Source organism: Gadus chalcogrammus, chromosome 8 (genome assembly GCF_026213295.1).
Source record: "Gadus chalcogrammus isolate NIFS_2021 chromosome 8, NIFS_Gcha_1.0, whole genome shotgun sequence".
NCBI lineage: Eukaryota > Metazoa > Chordata > Actinopteri > Gadiformes > Gadidae > Gadus > Gadus chalcogrammus.
In genome coordinates this window covers 6,042,184-6,060,677 of record NC_079419.1, presented here as the reverse complement: position 1 = coordinate 6,060,677, position 18,494 = coordinate 6,042,184, and the positions used below count along the sequence as shown (strand labels likewise).

The 18,494-nt window shown below is 48.3% G+C and overlaps 1 protein-coding gene across 6 annotated transcripts in view; it reads right to left on the bottom strand.

Annotated features, from left to right (window-relative positions):
- Positions 1 to 18,494, bottom strand: part of kmt2cb (lysine (K)-specific methyltransferase 2Cb) — a 78,140-nt gene that overhangs the window by 48,013 nt on the left and 11,633 nt on the right. For all 6 annotated transcript variants that reach the window (XM_056596970.1, XM_056596972.1, XM_056596973.1 and 3 more), the window contains 10 exons: positions 17,996 to 18,143; positions 15,515 to 15,781; positions 13,096 to 13,205; positions 12,826 to 12,935; positions 11,974 to 12,136; positions 11,396 to 11,567; positions 9,016 to 9,130; positions 6,864 to 7,039; positions 6,212 to 6,585; positions 460 to 540 (listed from right to left, as the gene is read on the bottom strand). In XM_056596970.1, the coding sequence (XP_056452945.1) occupies positions 460 to 540; positions 6,212 to 6,585; positions 6,864 to 7,039; positions 9,016 to 9,130; positions 11,396 to 11,567; positions 11,974 to 12,136; positions 12,826 to 12,935; positions 13,096 to 13,205; positions 15,515 to 15,781; positions 17,996 to 18,143 (1,716 nt within the window). The remainder of the gene's footprint in view (positions 1 to 459; positions 541 to 6,211; positions 6,586 to 6,863; positions 7,040 to 9,015; positions 9,131 to 11,395; positions 11,568 to 11,973; positions 12,137 to 12,825; positions 12,936 to 13,095; positions 13,206 to 15,514; positions 15,782 to 17,995; positions 18,144 to 18,494) is intronic.

Genomic DNA, 18,494 nt, shown 5'->3' with positions numbered 1-18,494 from the left:
ATTAAAATCGCCTAATTAATTTGCACTATCCATCATTTATTTTCAAAACAGAGCATATACTAGACAGTTAGTCCAGAAGGATGCATAATATCAGGACGATAATACGACCAAAGTTTGGCAGCATTTCGAAACCATCAAGGAATATCCAAAAATACTGGGTCAACAACAGCCCTCATATCCTAATGCTCGAGCTGGAGAAAAGGATTCTCTCCTTCTGGTTCCGGTAGAGCATTCTTTGTTCTGCTAAATTGAACGGTGTTGCGTTTGTTGAATCTCCTTAGAAGAATCATTCACAGGTATTTTACTTTTTTTCATATCAGTCAAACGCTTCTAAAGGCTCTTGCATCGATTGCAGGTTTTGTGTTCATCATTTCCTATGCCGCTCTTGGGAGCGCTGCGATGAAAAAAAAGCCGTCCCTGTTGCTACGGACATGTCTGGGTGCGGCGTTCGAGACCCACCTGTCTGGACCTCCGTGGGGTTTTCCTGGACGGGGGACTCAGAGGCCTGCGCCCCGATGACGCTGGCACCTGCTGCAGCATCTGGGAGGAGAGGAGGAGGAGTCAACATGAGGAAGGTAACATATCGTGTATAGTTGCCCGAGGAAACGGGAGACACAGATGTTCAGGGTTTACATTGAAATGGAAAAAAAGTTTTTATTACTCATACAATACAAATAGAACTATAGAATATATTTGCATTAGATGTGCTTTGCACAGCTAATCTCCACTAACCAAAACTAAATTCAAATTGCTTAGAAATGACCAAGAAAGCCAAACATTTCTTAGAATTGAGTTGGTTCATCATTTCGAGCCCTCAAAGCATATGGGCCAAAGGTCTATTCATAAAGAAGGCTCAATGCCTAATCAGGGTAATTCCTGCCATGAAAAGGCTTAGGCCACGAAAGGCCTTTTTCACCATGCCTCCACTTTCTAGGAGAAATCCCACAAGATAAACCATCATTTATTGTTGAATTCAGTCATTCCACCAGCAGGTACAACTAGACTGACAGTAAATTATATAGGACGAGGAAAAAGGGATTATCCGACAAAAATGATTGTATCGCAAAATATTTATGTACACCAACTATTTTTATCGGTTTAGCGCTAGTGTGGAATAACAAATACCTTTATGCCTTTGTGTGATAATAGTAGAGGCAAGCAGTTGTGAAATGTGTACGTGATTATAAGTGAAGCGTGTATTGCTTCCCACGATCATACAAGTCCAATAGCCTTAATTTAGCAGTATTTTATCTTTACGGCAGCAATTCAATTTATCAAAGGAGAACAGTAATCAGGATTTGGCGTACAAACACTTTGAGGATTGGAATGAATATGGATATGAAATAAATAATGGCAATAAATATGCAAATAAATATATAAATACACATTAATTTTTCACGTTTTTCAAAAGGACTACGGCTATTTATTTCAGGGTACCATTTCATCAGTCCACATTTATTTAAGGGAACTTCTTTTTTTAAATGACACATTTATTTAATTAATACCAAATTTATTTCATAATGTTACAATTCCATCGGTATATTGAAATGCGTGGGCGTGGTTATCTCAGACCAACAGCACTTACTCACAGTACATGCAGCAGCACTGAATATACGAGGAGCCTTGAAATGCCGGGTGGATGGAAGGACATTACTTGCACAGCGTCTATGAAATTAATGTGGACCAAACTGTTGTTCTGACAGTATTGGCAACATCGAGGGGCTCTGAGATACTCTGCTATACTAAGCAGCAACATGGTTTATCAGCACATAATATCCTGCCTGGTGTTTTTGAAGATTTTAGAAATAGTGGGGGGGATAAGTTCTCTTGAGGATATGGACATGCATCAGTAAATCTTAAATTATTTGAGACTGACTAGCTAGTTAGGGACGTAATGCTGGATCTTTACACAGGTCATAAAATAACATTCGTCAAACCAATACAAAAAATGACAACCTGGTAACGAGTAAACACCACCCAAAGAAAACAAATTATACAACAAATTAGCCATTCATTAAATAAGATGAATATAAATATTACTTAATATACGCACTATCTGGCACTAGTACGCACATATTGTATGTTGTACGTCCTGGCACTTACTCACAATGGTACTTAGAATTGTGCATCATCTTATTCTAGCTATCTTGTTGTGTACGGGGAAGGAGTTAACCTAGCAATTGTAAATGCTTAGCACCTGTTTCTATGAACATCCTTACTGTACCGACAGCGATATATTGCTTCTTTTTCTTCTGACAAATGCACTTATTGTAACTCACTTTGGATAAAAGGGTCTGCTAAATGCCCTGAATGTAAATCGAAATGACATAATGATATAATAATGGAATGGACAAGAAAAAAGGCAACACCATAGATAAAAGAGCCATGCATAGCAATGCATAGATATGCATTGCTATTTTTTAAGAGTGGTGAACGCCATTTGACCCCACTTATTACTAGCAAGCCAGCCAGGTCTCCAGCAGGAGTACAAGAGCAGCTATGTGAGGTGGTGTAAGAACAGCTAATTGAGGTGGTGTAAGAGCAGCTGGATGAGGTGGTGTAAGAACAGCTAATTGAGGTGGTGTAAGAGCAGCTAGATGAGGTGGTGGATGAGGTGGTGTAAGAGCAACTAGCTGAGGTGGTGTAAGAGCAGCTAGGTGAGGTGGTGTAAGAACAGCTAATTGAGGTGGTGTAAGAGCAGCTAATTGAGGTGGTGTAACAACAGCTAATTGAGGTGGTGGATGAGGTGGTGTAAGAGCCCTCATTTGGTAGTGGTCCAGGGGGGGGAGTCATGAGGTCTGGATCAAGGACATCCTTATTGATCATGAATATTAAATACAAAATTAACATTCCTGTCCATAAATATAAATGTACATACAGATGTTGACGTGACTATAAAGCCGCACCAACCGCAGCAGTGTTCTCCAAACCCTCTCAGTGTCATTGGTAAGGTGGAAGATCGTTTGCTCACGCTATCTTAGCTCCAACAACCAACCTGGTCAGAAAGAGAGACTAGTATTCAATATAATTGATGCAAAGCCAACCACAAAAGCAGTTCCTGGATAGTGGTCACCAAAGAGTGACACACAATAATGAACTACACTTCACTTGGTGTTAATCTCGCCCTGGTCTCCCTCTTCCTCCTCTCAACATGTGGTGATTTAATCAAACCCACTGCAAAGCCACAGTGCTCCGCCGGTATGAATAGCACTAGTCATTCCTGGCTACACACACAGTACAGATAGCCCAGTCTTAACGAGCCTTCCACCATTTCAAGCCACGAGTTCCCATGTCACCCTGATCCTAACGCGGCCATGCACCTGCTAAGCATCGTTGCCAGGGAATGGGGGGTAACCATGGCAACCGGCATCCCAGGGTCTTGCATACTTTGGGGTTGGGGGAGACGGGGGACGGGAGGGGGCTTCGGGTAGGGGGGGTTGCGACTGGGGCGGCATCGCAGGTGCACATCCGGCACCGATGCCAGAAAGTCAATAAGGCGATTGGTCTTTCGAAACCACCACCTCCAGCCATTGAGCGAGAGGGGAGCGCACACGTGGCCCGCTCATTCACATAGACGGACCCCCCTCCGCCGGCTCCAGCTTCCTATATGGGCCCCTGAATGGGGCCGATGGTAAAGATAAACACAGGGCTCCAGTTAACGCGGCTAAGGACAAGTGTCAGGTCTAATTTGCGCGGCCGGGACGGATCTCGCAGCGTCTTGCCGGTTGAGTCACGTTAAGCCCGCTGTCGGGCTCCGTGAGTGGGGGAGGAGGAGGTTCCTGGCAGGTGACGATGGCTCTGGTTAATGACTGTAATTACATTATGCAGGCGGGCGGTCAGTGTCAGCGAGCGCCGCACTGGCAGAGCCGCGGCAACAATATCAGGTCTGTTACAAGTCAGGGAACGAGAAGCAGCGGGCATAAATAACCAATTAGACGGACCGGACTAATGACACCATGGCCAAACGAAGACGGCATAAATAGGGTCGCTTTGCTGGTATTGGTGAGGATTGTGTAAAAAATCAAACGCTGATAAATCAGAAGGGCGTTTCTTTGTGTGTGCGATTTGTGTCAAGATTTTAACAATTCAAAATAAGGGCTGTGTCGCAAAGGAATAACAGTGCAGCTACACGTTTTGGAAAATCCAAACACAAATAATGAATGTGCTGTTAATTTAACCCTCCGACCCCCCCGCCGTGCATGCCCCCGCTAAGCCGGTGGGTTGCCTTAGCGATGCAGCCCACCCTGTCAAGACACTGAGTGATGTGAGGGGGGGGGGGGAAACAACAACAGTTATTTACAACCCCGGCGGAGAGAGCATAGCCTTGTGTCTGTTAATATCCGAGAACGGTTCAGGGCCGCGGTAAAAAGGGAAAACAACAACCTAGTCAACCGACACACGGAAGATCCTGGAAGGCCTCACGGACGCCAACGGAAGCTGAGCCGGCCTCACAGCTGATCCAGCCATGCTGTCGCGCGGGAATATCTGATGTCGCCTCACCTAGCACCGACTGCTCTAGTTAGCCGACGGGAGCGCGCCGTCTAGACCGGAGGAGCGGGTGGCGTGAGCTACGCTACACCCCCCTGCCCAGCCCCACCCACCCACCCCCCCCGCGTCCCCGAGCCAAACCATATCATTCCCCCTTCCGCTCATCGGTGTGACCAGCCAAACAGCCGAAGAACTGAGTCACTGAGCTTCTGGGAAAAAAAAAAAATAGAATAAAGTACTGTGTTCACATCGCGGTGGGTTACCTGCAGCGCAAGTAGGTCACGGTGGCTGTGGAAACGGGCATTGTAAAGGGATGTGCTTGTGCAGAGCCATAGCAGCGCATACGTTTGTGTACAGCCATTTGGGATTGTTGACTGAACAATTACAGCATTGCCTTTGTTCGACCAATCTAGGCATCCTTCGAGGAGATGCTGACAAAACAATGACGCCATTCGCCATCGGTATTCAGAAGGAATGCATTTAGTGCAAATTAACGTGTCAGAATCTTTGTTTAATTTGGATGGGTGCAGCTAGTGGCATCTCAGCTGTAGCGTAAAGGAAGCAACATAATCCGAAAGGAAAATGCACAGTTGCCGTGCGAACTAGTGGACTGGTTCACAGTAAAGATAGGCTTTTCAAGCACAAGCACAAGCACAAGCACAAGCGCGCACACACACACACACACACACACACACACACACACACACACACACACACACACACACACACACACACACACACACACACACACACACACACACACACACACACACACACCTTTTGATTTGCCACATTGAAGCTAATGTTGTTTTTGCTTATAGATGCGGAATGGAGCGTTAACCATTGATTCATTATAAAATCCAACACTGGTAGAAACAGAATAAAGAGCTAGGATGGCCATTCCTCATGGGGAGGTTAAGGAAATTAATTTTGTGGTATTGCACAAACCAGCGTAACTTTCCCACAACAATCCACAAAAGTAAAAGTAGGCAAGGTGTTCTTGCAGGTTATAAAGAGAACATCAATCGGGATTGTGAAGAGGCAACCACTACCTCTTCTGGTGCGGGGGGGAGAAACCAAGTGCTTTTTTTAATTTTCAAAGCCAAGAGATACAAAGTCAGAGGAATGGCTTTAATCTAGCGCTAGCGCAACACCATCTGGTTATTGGTGAGGCCTTAGGAAGGCGTAATTAATGCCTGCAACTCTGATGTGAGACACCGCTGAGAAATAAGTAACAGGAGACAGAGGGAGTGCTCGTCTGTGGTCTCAGTCCAATACTGCCGCCACACGAAACAAAGATAAAGATAAATACAAAAAAAAAACTTCTGTGACACTCCTCGACCTGGGATTGCCTGGCAGGCAATCAAACGAACAGACACAAACACACACCGACACACCACGACACTGGCTAGACGGGCACCAAATCCATGTCTACAGAGTCTCGACAATAAAAACCACAACGCCTGTATGTCTCTGTGTGCTTTTAGATTATCCGAGGAGAGGAGCAGCATTGAATCCATAGTATCCAGCAGTACAAATAACCTAGCAATACAAGTTCAACGAGTAACGGTTCACACACACAGGAGATCACCTGCCAGGGCAATAAAATGTCCCTGCAGAAAAAAAAGACACATGCCCTAGCAAGAAAATAGAATTTCTAGGAAACAAACACACACACACTCTTTGCGTCGCACGGATCTACCCCGACAGAGTGATGACTCACCGGGCGTCGTGGCGTCCGACGGCGGCCTCTCCTCCTGGACGGCGGCCTGGACAGGCGTTGGGTCTGAGTGCGACGGGACAGAGAGTAATTCCGGTTCGGGGTCATTGTGCATGTCCGGAGGCGTCGGCGGCGGCGGCAGAGGCGGCGGAGGCGGCGCCGCCGAGGGCGCGGCGTCCGACGGGAGGTCCGTGTGCTTGTGGGCTGGTTGCGGGCCGCTCTCAGGGTTTATGTGCGTTGAGGCGGGCTGCGGGCTGGGCTCCGGGCCGACGTCCATGTCTGCAGCGGGGGGCCTGCAGCTGGAGCAGACGTAGTCCTCCCTGGGGGGGACGCCTGCCTGGCCTGAGTTCTGACGCTCACACTCCAGGTGTAGCCATCTGAGGAGAGGGGAGGGGAGGGGAGGAGGGGCTTAGTGGAGGCGAGGGGGGAGTTTCAGCGTAGTCGCCCCGAGGGGGAAAAACCCTTTGGAATACCGTCTTTCAGGGTATTCGTACTGTGACGTACACGCCCACCAGGTGTACCATTCCATACCCCCATGGGAATCCGATTAAAGGAACGTCTGGGGAACGTCCCTGCCCCAGAAGGGGTTATGAGGGACCGGTATACAGCGCGGCAGCATTGACTATGAACACTTTAATGTTGGGACGGTCGTTACCTTTTACAGAGGTGACATGAAAGCAGGTCTTTGTGGTGCTCCGGGTCCAGGACGCAGGCGCACAGCGGGCAGCACAGGTTGGGGTCCTGATGCTGCACGCAGTTCTCGCACAGCAGGCTGGTGTGGTGCCACTGGCCGCTGGTCCTCGTTCCACACTGCACACACACCCTGCAGTTCTGCATGGGGGGGGGAGACGAAGAGCATGACATCATCACCTCACTCACACTGACCCAGCCAGAGACATTCAGGGACCCCTGACTCTGTAAACAGGGTATTATTTAACAAGACATCATAAGGATGCAATATAAAAACAATATAATCATGATATGCATTATAAGAACAAGCAGTGGACGTCAAAGAGGTGTTACGCAGTCTGAGGCGTGTTATGCATTCCCCAAGGTGGGTGTCGTTCTATTCAAAACGTGCGAGTACGGTAGAGTCAGCACTGTGGCCCGGCACAGCTGACATAAGGCTGAGGGCAGCAGCGCATCAGCAGCTGGCTCCCTATAGCCGGAGAGCTGCTCACGAAACACAATAAAAATAAAAAAACACCAGCCAGCCACAGTGGAGGATCGCAACACTAAATCACCCTGGAAATAATTCCAGACATAACGCGAACACGTGCAAGTCATTAAGATTTCAAAACAGAAGGCCGGGAGTGGCTTATCGCGAGTGGCGATCACTAGTTTACCCTCCCAACACCCCCCCCGCCCCCCGCACACACTGGCCTCATCTGCCACAGTGACATATTAACAGCCGTTTCCTCGTGCCCGGGGTCAACTTTAATAGCTCTGATTAAACCGCGCTGCAGACGTGCATCAGCGCCCCGCACGCTCTGCGGCTCCACCCAAACACACTGTAAACAAAACAGATAAGGCATCCGACAAGCGGGCCGGCTGGCCGGCTGGCTGACTGACTGGGGGCGTGCGAGAGAGTGCGAGCGCTGAAATATGAGCGATGAGTCATGTCTCTCTCTCTCTCTCTCTCTCTCTCTCTCTCTCTCTCTCTCTCTCTCTCTCTCTCTCTCTCTCTCTCTCTATCTCTCTCTCTCTCTCTCTCTCTCTCTCTCTCTCTCTCTCTCTCTCTCTCTCTCTCTCTCTCTCTCTCTCTCTCTCTCTCTCATTTCCCGAGTCATGGAGACGGCGGCTGCCTTGTGAACGTGGCTGCCTGCAGGGTAAGGCTGGGATGGGAGGTGGGGGTAGGGTAGGGTGGAAGGGGGGGGGGGGGGGGGGGTGCGTGCTGGGGATAGGGCGCGCTTGAAGGAGAGGAAGGGGAGGAAGGAGGAGGAGGAGGAAGGGGAGAGGCGGTTTTGCACAGCAGAACAGAGGAGTGCAGAGAAACGAGTACGCCCATCCCCCAGCGCCACCATCGGCAGCGCGCCCCCCTCGGCCCCCCAGCACTGAGTCAAACAGAGACGTGTGGTGGTGGTGGTGGTGATGTGCTCCACCACACCACCTGGTGCCTCTGCTACACAGGAGAGACCGCGGCTCTGTGGGTCCGGCCCGGCTGCTAATGCCGCATTAACAAGCCCCCCCCCCCCCCCCCCCCGTGGTGCCGGGGCCAGCCACCTGCGCTGCCACAGGGACAGCGGAAGGGCGGGCTGTGGTGGTGGAGGGTACGCACGCAGTTCCTTCTTTAACGCCGTGTGTGCGCAACCCTCCACATCTCCCTCCTCTCTGGGAGTGTATGGACGGTAGAGCGTCCTGGATGTTCTTATCCACATGGGACTGCTTCAATTATCATTTATTAAAACGAAAAATAATTATGAATAGAAGATATTATATTTTTCCAAATATTTGTCGTCTTGAAAACCCCCCCCCCCTAACATCTTCGCCTTCACACACACACACAACACTCAGACATTATCTGGTTCATCGGCAGCCTTTAAAAGATATTCCAGGGTGAGTCACTTCTTAACCACAGGAAGCGTTCAAGTGATCAACTGGCAAAAGGTCATATTCACATTGGCAATGGCTCTGTGACAGGCCTACGAAAAGGTGAGCCTAATGAAGCAATTTTTCTTTTTTACGTTTTCTTTTCATTTTAACTGGGTTGCATAAAATAACAAATCATAAAAAGAAAACGGAAAATGGATCAGTAAGTCTAGGAAAAGAAACTAGAAAGAAACGTCAAACACATTCCAGTATGGTACCTTGCATCTCCAGCCGTTGGTGGGAAGAGAATCCATGGCAGGTTGTAGGCAGAAGGTGTGGTAGCCTTTGTCACACATGTCACACACCAGCATCTTGGTGTCCTCCCCAGGATTCCTGTACACAGAGCCAGAGACAACTAATGAGTACTTCCCCCGTTCCCCCTACTCTGGTACACGCAAAAGTACACACTGCTACACACTCAAACACTGATTGTGCTAAAAGAGTGCAGTGTGCAAAAAAATAAAAAATATGTACATTTGAAATATTTGTGTCAGCTAGTAGGTTTGGAATAGTAAGCAGTGAACTCTGCAAAAGAATAACCAAAACACAAATTCGAGCCTTAAAAACAGCATCATGGTGGAATCCAGATTCATGCATTATTGATAGCCCTAATTTGCTAGAGGAAAATACATGTTTACAGTGGACAATCATTATGTAAATAACCCACAAATCCAATTATTTTACAGTGTGACATCATTCAGTATGATCTCAACCCCTTCATTAAATTCTTAGCCAATGGCAGTTCATGCAGGATGACAGAATATCAATGACGGTGGGGCCTGAATTTCAGGGCGGGATTGCGTATATTTTGCATCATTTCATCAAATCCGGAAAATCTAACAAAAAAGATGCGGGAATGTCAATGAAGCGTTTCAGTGTATAGAACCAACTCGTTCAGCGTCTAACCATTCAAAATGCACCACAGAGAACCAACAGATAGCCATTTTCACCAGTAATCCCTGTCCATTTTGATGTGTTTTTTAGTGTACACGCTAATGTCTTGAAAGCCCACAAAGTGCATTAAAGCGATCTAAAGCGGGGAGCGGAAGGCTTACTCAGCGGTCCAAGTGATCCGGGTCTAGCAGAGTTACCTGCTGGAACCCGGAGGTCGACCCTGCTCCTACGCCGTTGTTTCAGGGTTCCAGTGGTTCCGTGTACACCGCTAGACCACGGATCATCCTATTCGTTCACGGCTTCAGATCTCTTGGAAGGGCTGGGCCCTAACGGTTACTGTAGTTTGAGCGAAAGTGTTTTTGTTTGCCCCCTACTCTGTTGTGGCGTGCGAGCAAGGTTTCGACTCAACTTATCGGTCTCCCGAGACCTTGCTCACACACCACAACAGTGGCTTACATTAGTGGACGGCTAATTGCCTACACTGTACATAAGTTCCACGCACTTCCTGCCCTACGAACGCTTGGAATCCGTGATCTTAGCAGGGGTTATTTTCCTGCAGTGCCCGACAGGCGGGAAGAGCATCCTGGATGTTCTTATCCACATGCAACAGTATTATTTTTATTTATTAAAAAAATATACATATTTTTCCAAAGATATTTTTCCAGAATTGAGTCTCGAGAAAGGCGGGTCGTCTCATATTCGGGTCAATACGGTTTTTGACCTAAAGTATTATTGCCTCTTGCACATGGTTAATAGCCTATAAATCCTAATTCATGATATAGGCTGAATTAGAATTTGCTTTAGGCTAGATCTTCAGCCTAACTATATGATCTAAGAGCTATCATAGTGTATTTTGATAGAAATTGCAATGTCATCCGTCAGGTATAATGCGTGACAAGTAATAATGTCTGTTACTAGTTGGCTGTGCTTTATCAGACAATTTAGCTAGAATACAACAATGGTGAAATGAGCTGCTTGATTTGTATAATTGAAATCCCCCTCATGGGAAGCATTCCTTCTTCCTTCGAGAAAATAAATTGTAGGCACTGATCAATGAGTTGTCAAATGACAGTTATCTAAACATATGACAAAAAAGCTGCATTGAGCGATAAACCACCAATAGACTATAGTCGCATTTTCAGCAAGATTATAACCAATACAAATTAAAAAAAATCTGAAAATACAGAAACAGAAGTGCCGTGCAGAAGGCTGATGTAATCAGGTAAGTAAACATGCAATTACAACCTCATGCAAACGAGAGACTCCTTCACTCTGCAAGAATGCAAATTCTAAGCAAACGAATGGGTAAACACTTAAATGACGAACGTGACCGACAAATCTAATCTCCCTATGCCTATTTGGCCTTGTAGTTTCTACAAGGCTAATGTGTGCTAGCAGGCAAACTGAAGGCAGTGTTGCCAGCACTACCCACACGCTACACACATAAGGTCAAGAGTTAAAGCACCGGGCTCCGGGCTGCAACAGTTACTCTGCACACTGCCCACAGAGGGGTAAACAAACCGGCGTGGCTGCACGGTGCCTGGGAGAAAATTAGCAATATGAGAATAAAGAGAAAGAAAAGAAATTGGTTGCGGTGGTGCTGCCGGAGCAGGGCTATGACTCTTGGAGCAGCAGAGCAGTGAGAGGCGAGGGTTGGGGGTAAAGGTCGCCTAAAGTGGGCGTCACCCTTTGGGTATGACTCACTTGCACGTCTGGCAGACTTTGCATTCGGGGCACTGCCAGCCTGCCCTCCTCAACGGGGTCACGGCCATATCCAGACACATCCCGTGGTAGTGCAGGCCGCAGCTGGTGCAGAAGAGCTGGTCCTGGAGGTCCCCGGGGCTGTCGCACAACACACAGTTCACCTCGTCCGCAACTACGCACAGCGAGGGAGAGAGAGAGAGAGAGTGAGGGTGAGAATAAAAGACAAAGAGAGAGAGACACAGAGACAAGAGAGATAGAGAGACGGAGAGACGGAGAGACAGACATAGAGTGAGGGTGAGAATAAAAGACAAAGAGACACAGAGACAAGAGAGACAGAGAGAAAGAGAGAAAGAGAGAGCGACGGACAGAGAGAAATAGAGAGCGAGGGGAAAGAGCGACAGAGAGAAGGACAGCGAGAGACAGAGAGACAGAGAAAGAGAGAAGGACAGAGACAGAGAGAGACAAAGAGAGAAGTCTTTAAGATGCAGGCCCCCGGAAGCATAAGGGATTGAGGACACTTGACGTTTAAAAGCAAGATGAAGATCTAACAACAGTTCTTCCCAAGTTTGGCTCCTTACATCTGTGGATGGCAAGCTGGACGTGGTCTGGACAGAGTAGGGACAGGCTCCTGATGTCCTGATGGGTCCCAGCCGCCCCGGCACAGGGGTAATGGTAGAGTTGAGCACATCCTTCCGCACAGCACTTTATGGAGGCTCCAAGGCGCTTACAGTATGCACAGTGCTGGTGGAGGGAGACGGGAGGACCTTTGTTTACATTCGGCTCAGGTTAACAACATTTACAGAAATGCACTTCGGCCACCATTTCTCGAACCAAATTAAGACTGGACTCCGTAACCAATCAAACTCACATGACGGTGATAAATAAATACTTGACGAGGCGGGTTAGGGTTAGTCAGGGTTTGTCGATGCTTCATGGTCTGGTTTTTTAAGCTCCAAGTGAATCCAGTTACCCCGCCTCCGCCCAACAGCCAAAGACAACACATTTAGCGGCTTCAGCTTGAGCTACCTTTCCTCTTTAGCCTCCCTTGGTGGTACAAGTGTAGGCTAACAGCCACTCCGGAGAAGGAGTACTGACGCGTTTACAGGGCCGCAGGGGAGGCGTAGTGCAGAGCAGGGGGGGGGGGGGGGTTGCAAACACAATCAAGGGAGCTGAGGGGCTAAACTCCGCCAGCGTTGGCAGCCAAGCTGCCAAGAGGGCTCTGCGCCATTGAGTGGCGTGACCTTTTCCGTTTTACAGCTGAGAGATCCGACCTTTACCAAGACGCTTTGATCCATCCCGCCCCACTCTGCCTGCCTGTCGCAGACACCCTATCCCCGCTGTCCCTGGCACATTACCGACGGTGTTATCACCGATTGGTCCGCCGAGCGTGGCGCTCACATCGTAAACCCCCCCCCCACCACCGGCCTCACCTTTGTGCTCCCTGAGTCAACGGCTCTGTCCACGTTCTGCAGAGATTGTCCCTCGCCCTGGCAAACCCCCTCCGACCACAACCCGCAGCTCTGGTGGGCCCAGCACTGCCCTGTGGTGCCAAGACAAGAGAACAGGGAGAATGTTGGTTGGGGGGGGGGGGGGGGGGGGGGGGAAGCGAAACAAAGCGTAACACCAGGTGAGGCCTCAGAAGCGGCAACCACAAGGGGTCTATAGTTCAGGGGAGGGGGGGGAAGGGAGAGCTCTCGTACCCGACGCAAAAAGAGATCGGACGTCCGGGTCTTGGGGGAAGCCGACGTGAGACAGCTCGTCCCAGAAGCGGCTGGCCAGGTCTGTTCCTTCGTCGTGCCTCTCGGATCCACTGAAACAAGGAGCAGAGTTGGGGCAGGGTCAATACAGCTGCGAGTAAGTTACTCAATCAATTAAAGGAGGGATCGTGCGTTGACTGTAGGAATGCACGAAATACCCCACAATTACGGAAGTAATCCAAGCAAGTTCCCAAGTAAATCGATTTTGGTACTTTTGTTTATTTTCGCACCAATGATAGTTTCTACTAATGTGCACGGCTACAGTCAGTTTGAATCCGTTTAAAACAGTCCATTTGCATTTCACCCGCACCAACGCTTGGCTGTTCACCCAGATTGTTACCTGCTTTTTACTCGCAGGATACACTTCGAAACTGTGTCTAATAATAAATCCATTTCAATTAAATCCAGTTAAATTGCGTTTGTATCACTCTATTGTTTCGGGCAGGGTACTTTGTAATTGGCGGATTGTAGGAATATTGACCAAACCATAACACTATAGAGCGTAGTTCCCGACGGCTTCCCCACCCGTTTCCTGGCACCTTCCATGTTTTTAATACAGCACCACAGCAGCACTACTATGCTGCTTCACATTTCCCTTTCAGTTGTGATGTCCTGATGTTCCTAGCGGGCAGCTATTATTGTAAAACTTGTCTAATGCGTGGGAGACTTCCCTTACCTGGGCGAGTTAATAAACATTGGCCAAACAACCTATTTTCTACAGCCTCTCCACAACAATGCATGACTCCCTACTATTTAAATGATCTCTCCTGCTCCAAAAGGTTGCCAAATATAAATATATATATATATATATATATATATATATATATATATATATATATATATATATATATATATATATATATATATATATATATATATATATATATATGACGATTTTACATTACAATACGCCTCACTCGATCACATTTGCACCCCTGACACAATCAATTTTTTTTTTTTTTCACACAAAGATGAGAGGATGAAGACAGAAGGAATGAGCAGAGGGGAAGGCTGGAGAGCAGTGAAAGAGCTACAGGGTGGAGGGGGAGGAAGAGGAGGAGGAGGGACCCGTTGTATCTGGCGTGTATACAAGAGGTTGGCTGTTCGGTCTCATGAAATCTGCTGAAAAGGAAGTGGTTCGCCGAGTCCCTGGCCTGAACCGCTGAGCTACAGAGCATGCAGAAGATGTGGAGGCGGTGGGGGGGGGGGGGGGTAATTAGCATAATAATAAAATAAAAAGCCCCCCAGTCTAGTCAGCAAACCAAACCACCAAAACCAAGAAACTGGGGTGTCTGGGAGGATGGTGGTAGTTCTGCAAGACGGAGCCCCTGGTGTAGTCATAGGTACCCCCACCTCTATATTACCAATCACTCAATATCTTTCACGGAATCAAAACAATCGCCTCGACGACAGAACCCCTGGCCACACCCTCAAACCCCCTGTTTTCCTCTTGACCAATCGGCGAGCGGCATTTTTAATGGGCTGGTTCTGGTCAAGCCAGTGCAAAGGCCCCCGACACAACAGCACAATCTATGGCTGGCTTGTCAGCCTGCCACGGCCGCGCTGCTCTCTGCCGCGCGTTACGTCACCGGGGCCCAGGGGAGCCGCTCTGGTGGTTCCAAAGAAGCGAAACAAATTAGGCAGCTGTCCAGGGGAGTCCAGGGAGGGTCCTTTGTTGGCCCCGTGTGCATGTTCACGCATGTGTGTACACACACACACACACACACACACACACACTGCCGCGGCCTGGCAGCCACAGTGGACACAAGATCCCCAATTTAGACCCCAAGTGCGATGCGTATGATTGGGATACGCCAACTCAAGGCAACCTTTAAGCCCGAATGCTGGCTATGCCTACTTTCTACCTCAAAACGATGTACATAAACAAAAGGGAACTCTGTATTCATAATGAGGTTAATAAAAAAAGAATAACAACGATGGTAGGGCTGCCCGATTATGGGAAAAATCATAATCACGATTATTTTGGTCAATATTGAAATCACGATTATTCTAACGATTATATTTGGGTTTGAAAACATGTTGCATTTATTCAGCATGTCTCTCCCAAAAAGATGGAGTGGTAGGCTATATCACCTCAGCACCAACTTGAGAGACTGTCAATTTCAGTTACATTTGACTCAACCACCCCCACCCTGCTAACCAATCCCCAGGCGCGGTACAGCCCACGCGGTGAGCCGGGCCAGGGTCATCCCGTTGAGGCGGCCAGCGTCTCTGATTCCAACCCGCCTCATTAGGTGACTACAGGGGTACCCCTATCACAGGTGACTGCCCCGGCCCGTGGGTGACGGGCGGCCAGAGCACCTTGGTGACGGTGTGTGCGTTCAGCCGGGCCTCCACTTACTTCAGCTTGTCCCTCTGTCCTGAGGTGGCCTGGGGAGCCGGAATACTGTTGTCGTGTTCACTGCCGTCCCCCGTGGAGCTTTCTCCTCCTCCTCCTCCTCCTCCTCCTCCTCCTTCAGCTGCTGCTCCGCCTACTTCACCTCCTCCTTCTCCGTCTCTGCGGCGGTGGTGGGGAACGCAGAGCTCGGGCGCCACGCTGAACCCTCGCAGATCCCCCTGACCCAGAAGGCTGCGGCCGCCACAGCAACAGAAGGCACAGAGACGTTCGCTGAAGCAGGCGAGGGGGGAAAGAGAGGGGGAGAGAGAAAGAGAGGGAGAGAGAGAGAGAGAGACAGAAGGGCGTGTTGAATAATACATAACCACTGTGACTTGTTACAGTGCCGTGCATGTCACCGCAAATTAAGGCCTCCTCCTCCTCCTCCGCGCGATCGGATTGGCTGAGCGGCCGTACATGTATACATAATGCCCTGCCGCTTGCGTCTGAAACCGAGCACAAGCGCTGCGTGTGCTGCTATGCGGCTATCCGCTTCCCTCCCCCCCCCTGCCAAAATTCCGAGTGGTAAACAAGGCAAGCCGGTGTGGCGCCGGCCGCGTCAATCAAGCCGGCCGGTCCGACCACGGTTACTCTGAAGTGGGCAGGTGTGCGCAGGCCCGGCGGAGAGAAAGGCCGGAGAGCGGAGGGCATAAAGCAGCCAGTAAATATTTATCAGCTTTCTAGGGGAAGAGATGGCCCTGTTAATAAGATCCCTGGAGACGCTGCCAGCCAGCGTTCCATCAGCACCGTCGATCGTGCCGTCAGGCCACCAGATTGATTACAACCTTTAACAGAGTGGCATCTGGGAAGCCACCGCCGCCATTGTCTGACGACCGGCCTGGGCCATGCTTATGCATACAAGTCTTAGAGACAACTGTCGGCTGTCCGATGTACAAGTGAGTTAAGGCGCCGTTTCGGTCGGTGCCCCTTGTGCTTGCCTGGACTAACGCACACTGGGCTGTAGTACCTGTACTTCACCAGGGAATCAGGCCTATTAAAGCGTGCGGTGTGGGAAATAGGTTGCGACCTTTGATTGGTTTTCAATTAGGGACCCGCATAAGATGGTGTTTCAGTATTCAAATATACGATAAACAAATATTTGGATAACGGATAACCAAATTGCTACATACTACAAAAAATAAAAAAGCTGTAGGGCTCTCATAATGTAGCGCGTAGTTCAACCGTGATCTGGCCTTCACCAAACAAATATTTTCCTTATATTAGTCAAATAAATAGGGAAATCAAATTTATTTATTGAGAATTTTGTAAGGAAAAAAAACGAGCAAAATCAATTGGCTAAATTGCAGCAGATGAAACAAACCAGCCTTTTGACAACAATACGAACAGTATTCTTTAGGCAAAAACAGAAATTAGATTTAAGCAAATGAAGGGAAAAACTGAAATTGGATTTGAGGAAATTAACTGAAGCACAACAGCAAAAAGTACTGGTGGGCTTGAATTTCAACAGAACTCCACTTTTTGTGCCTGGGCCTGCCTCGCATTACAAATTATGCCCATATAGTAAAACAGAACAACATCAACAAAGTGCATAACGTAACCCCCTACTGCGTCATTAAAAGAAAATCGGCAAATATATATAACATGCTTTAACAGAAAGGCGTTTTATGATTACAGCTTCATTGTTAACGTTAGTAGTGGGGTCTAAAATAACCTTGTTAGGGTCTGCTTCGCCATTATGGCTCCTTCACATCTAGGGCTCTTCCCTCAACCAAGTCTGATTAATTTTAATCTTGGATAAACGTACGTATACCTCGCAAAATAGTATTTTTTCCATTTAGCAGCAAACGTGTACATTCAACCCACGATGCATTTGTTTTTGGTTTGCTTCCTATAGTTGGGTCGCACCACATTCACACCGAAAGCAAACCAGACCAGAGTTCACTTTGAAGACCAGTTTTACAGCGGACAAGAGTCTGTTGGTTTGGTCCGCACCAGAGTATGAAAAAGTGTTCATCTTAGATAAACTGTACAGTTCGTAGAAATGCTCCAGGGTTCGATTAAATAGGGCTCAGCAGCAATGGTGGGACAGCACCTGAAGCCTAGGGCATTGCTTGATTGTTGACCGTGTGTGTCGCAGGAGGGAAGTCGTAGTTTATGCATTCAGTAAGCTAAGGGCCAACACATATTCAAGGACATTTCGCCAGTCAATGCACGTTCATGAAAAAGTTGAAATTATTTTTTTGAAATGAATTAATTAAAATAATATTTTTTTTCGGATTCAATGTTTCTATTTAATCCAACCATTGTAGTGAGTTAGGGGTAGCGAGAATACCATAATATGCATTGTAAAAGGTCCACTATGCACCCAACACGGAGACAGGAATAAACATGCAAACGCACACATCAGATTCAGCCTTTTCTTTTACATAACAAGAAAAACAAATATAGCCTTCCCGTGGTTCAATGCAAGTTCAGTGCGTCTCCAACCTGCTTTTGAGTTCTCCACTGGCTGCGACAGATGGTCCTGCTGATTGGCCGGCCACAGGGCTCGCCACCATGGGGGACGAGGGCCTGTCCTCCTCTGGCCCCTCGCTGGTCACCAGCTCCACAGTCTCCGCCAGCTGGGCCTCCATCTCTGGAGGGAGGAAGCGAGACAAAAAAAATAAAGGTTTCGAAAATATGCCGCCACAATGCAGTCGTGAGCAAATTGGCGAGAATCCATTATCTTTTTTTGGGTGGTTTGTGGATGGACTCAAATGTCTGTGTGGTGCTGCAGAGGCCTAAACATCTACATGTTGTGCCCGTCTCCTGACAGACAGAAGCTGTGGTGGTGGATAGGTTGACGTGGAACCAAGCCATTTGCTCCAGGTCAGGAACATGGCATGGGTAAGAGAGAGGGGTGGTAAGAATACGGAGGCCATATGCTGAAACACTGATTTCATCAGTATGATGGAAGCCAGGGGGTATTGGGAAGGCAGAGTATCCC